Source organism: Sinocyclocheilus anshuiensis, unplaced genomic scaffold (genome assembly GCF_001515605.1).
Source record: "Sinocyclocheilus anshuiensis isolate Anshui unplaced genomic scaffold, SAMN03320099.WGS_v1.1 scaffold179, whole genome shotgun sequence".
NCBI classification, from domain to species: Eukaryota; Metazoa; Chordata; class Actinopteri; order Cypriniformes; family Cyprinidae; genus Sinocyclocheilus; species Sinocyclocheilus anshuiensis.
Genome location: NW_015549577.1, coordinates 1,126,264 through 1,128,493, shown reverse-complemented (window position 1 = coordinate 1,128,493; position 2,230 = coordinate 1,126,264). Strand labels below are relative to the sequence as shown.

The window sequence follows — 2,230 nt, the reverse complement described above, 5'->3', positions numbered from 1 at the left end:
ATTTCTCCATGCAAGTAAACTAAGGTTTTGCCTGTGTATTTTAATCACGATCCAAACAAAGATGCTTATTTAGATTGTAAATTTTTTTTAATTTGAAACAAAAACAAAGTGGTCTGACTTTAGCTTTGTGATACTACATAAAAAATCTGAATGAAACAAAAACAGCAGACGGGCTGAATGAGACGCAAATGTCACTCTCTGACAGCAGGTGGCGCTTATGGAACAGCAGGTGTTTATAGGCTGCTGCCCCTTTAAGACCGAATGCACAGATCCAATATAATGATGCACTTGAGGTTTCTTTCACCACTGTTTATGTTCACTTAAGACATAACCGACTGTGTTTACGAGAATACTTGGAATACAGTTAATTTGATGAAAATTGTTGGTTGTATGGTTCATTCAGATGCAAGGATATGCGAAAGAGGAATCAATTCTGTGTACGTGCATTGTCTGAAACACGGCTCTCTGTGCGCGCAGCTCCGAATGCGCATGAATGGTTTAAAACACTTGAATGTTTAAATCGGCAAGACTTAGAAACGCGTGCAAATGATCAACTACGATCTGTTTTACCCCTACAAGCTAGTGAACAACGCAAATCAAGGAAGGAATTTTATATCACTGTTAAAGATAACCCGTCGGGCAGAGCAGTGATACATTTTAGTAGCCCGACTGGAAAACACAATAGCCCCGGGACGTCGGGCTAGCGATTTTGCGAGCCCTGCTACATATTTTATTCATAAAACTAGGGTTCGTGTCTACTAACAGACTAAGATACATAATATAAGATGCAAAAATACAAAACATAAATTGTTTTGTTTAGCTGACATGCAATTTCAGTCTTTATTTGTATGGTAATGTCTGTGACATAAGAAGCTATACTGTATTTTTTACTGTAAAATAGCTTGTTGTTGTAAATGCCAACTTCTACTTATTTACCTTGAAATGTTTATTACAGGTCCCAGCCAAACCACTTCTTCCACAGATAAAGTCTAAAGATGTAGGGAAGGTCTGTGTAGTCATTGATCTGGATGAAACACTAGTCCACAGTTCATTCAAGGTAAGTCAATGTGTTGAGCCCTGTTTTTCCATCACTTTATTACTGGCGGCGGGTGTGAATAAACTATATGTCACATGTGCTGTTGGTAGCCCAGCTAATCATATCATGGATATGGGATACACTTGACTCAAATGTTATAGATAGATATTTAACTATTGTGCATCCCACACACACACACGAGTCTCTGCACTCGTCTATCAAGTCTTGTCCCACGCTGCACTCTGTTGCATTGGGTCTCGCGGGAGAGCAGGTCTCTAATCCACTGGCACTTGACTCGACAGTGCGTGTGCTACATCCTTTTTAAAATCTAGATTAGAAATCACTGCATTCTGCCAGCAATTAGCTGACCTCGGCTTGTAACTATACTCTAATTACTATTTTGAAAATTATAACACGTTAAATTACTCCGTTACTATAAACGTAATCAAATTACAGTAACGCGTTACTAAGTAATGCATTACTGCCCAACACTGGCTTTGGACACCACCAACTTTGATTATATGGACAAAAACAGTTGAAACATTGCTTAAAATATTACTGCAGAAGACAGCAAGTCTTACAGGTTTGACATAAAGGTGAGTAATGATGACAGAAATTTCATTTCTGATTTAACTATCCATTTAATGTGCATAGACAACTAGAGCCCGACCGATATATCGTTTTGCCGATATTATCGGCCGATATGAGCCTGTCACCGATATATCGGTATCGGCGAATATGCCGCCGATATGAACATTTTTTTTTACAGAACATATAATGCAGATAAAATGCTTGAAATGGTGTAATTACTTAGTTTGTCCAGCAGAGCGCGCTCCATTGTTTGCTACTGGCGACCTGGATGAAACGTTTTAAAGCTTAAGTCTATGGAAAACCATTGAAACTTTGAACGGCCATATCTCCATAACGGCGCGGCGAATCTGCACCAAATTTGGGGGATCCCTTCAGCTCGAGGAACCCTCTCGAACGCGAATCGAGTGTACGTCTAGAGGCCCTCTTTCGAATGAGACCACCCCCGCGTGGATAGCCCCCGGGGTTCGGGAGTTACGGGTGGTTAAATTCGCGGTCCGGCGCCGACCGATCTAGCGATCCCGGTGGGCTACGAGGGTGGCGTTCGAGAGGGCTCCTCGAGCTGAAGGGATCCCCCGAATTTGGTGGAGATCCGCCGGCGCGTTC

The 2,230-nt window shown here is 41.6% G+C and overlaps 1 protein-coding gene across 1 annotated transcript in view; it reads left to right on the top strand.

Moving 5' to 3' along the window:
* The window catches only part of LOC107657521 (carboxy-terminal domain RNA polymerase II polypeptide A small phosphatase 1-like), a 34,493-nt gene that overhangs the window by 26,037 nt on the left and 6,226 nt on the right, over positions 1–2,230 (top strand). Inside the window, exon 3 of the mRNA XM_016445654.1 lies at positions 956–1,057. Coding sequence (XP_016301140.1) covers positions 956–1,057 — 102 coding nt within the window. The remainder of the gene's footprint in view (positions 1–955; positions 1,058–2,230) is intronic.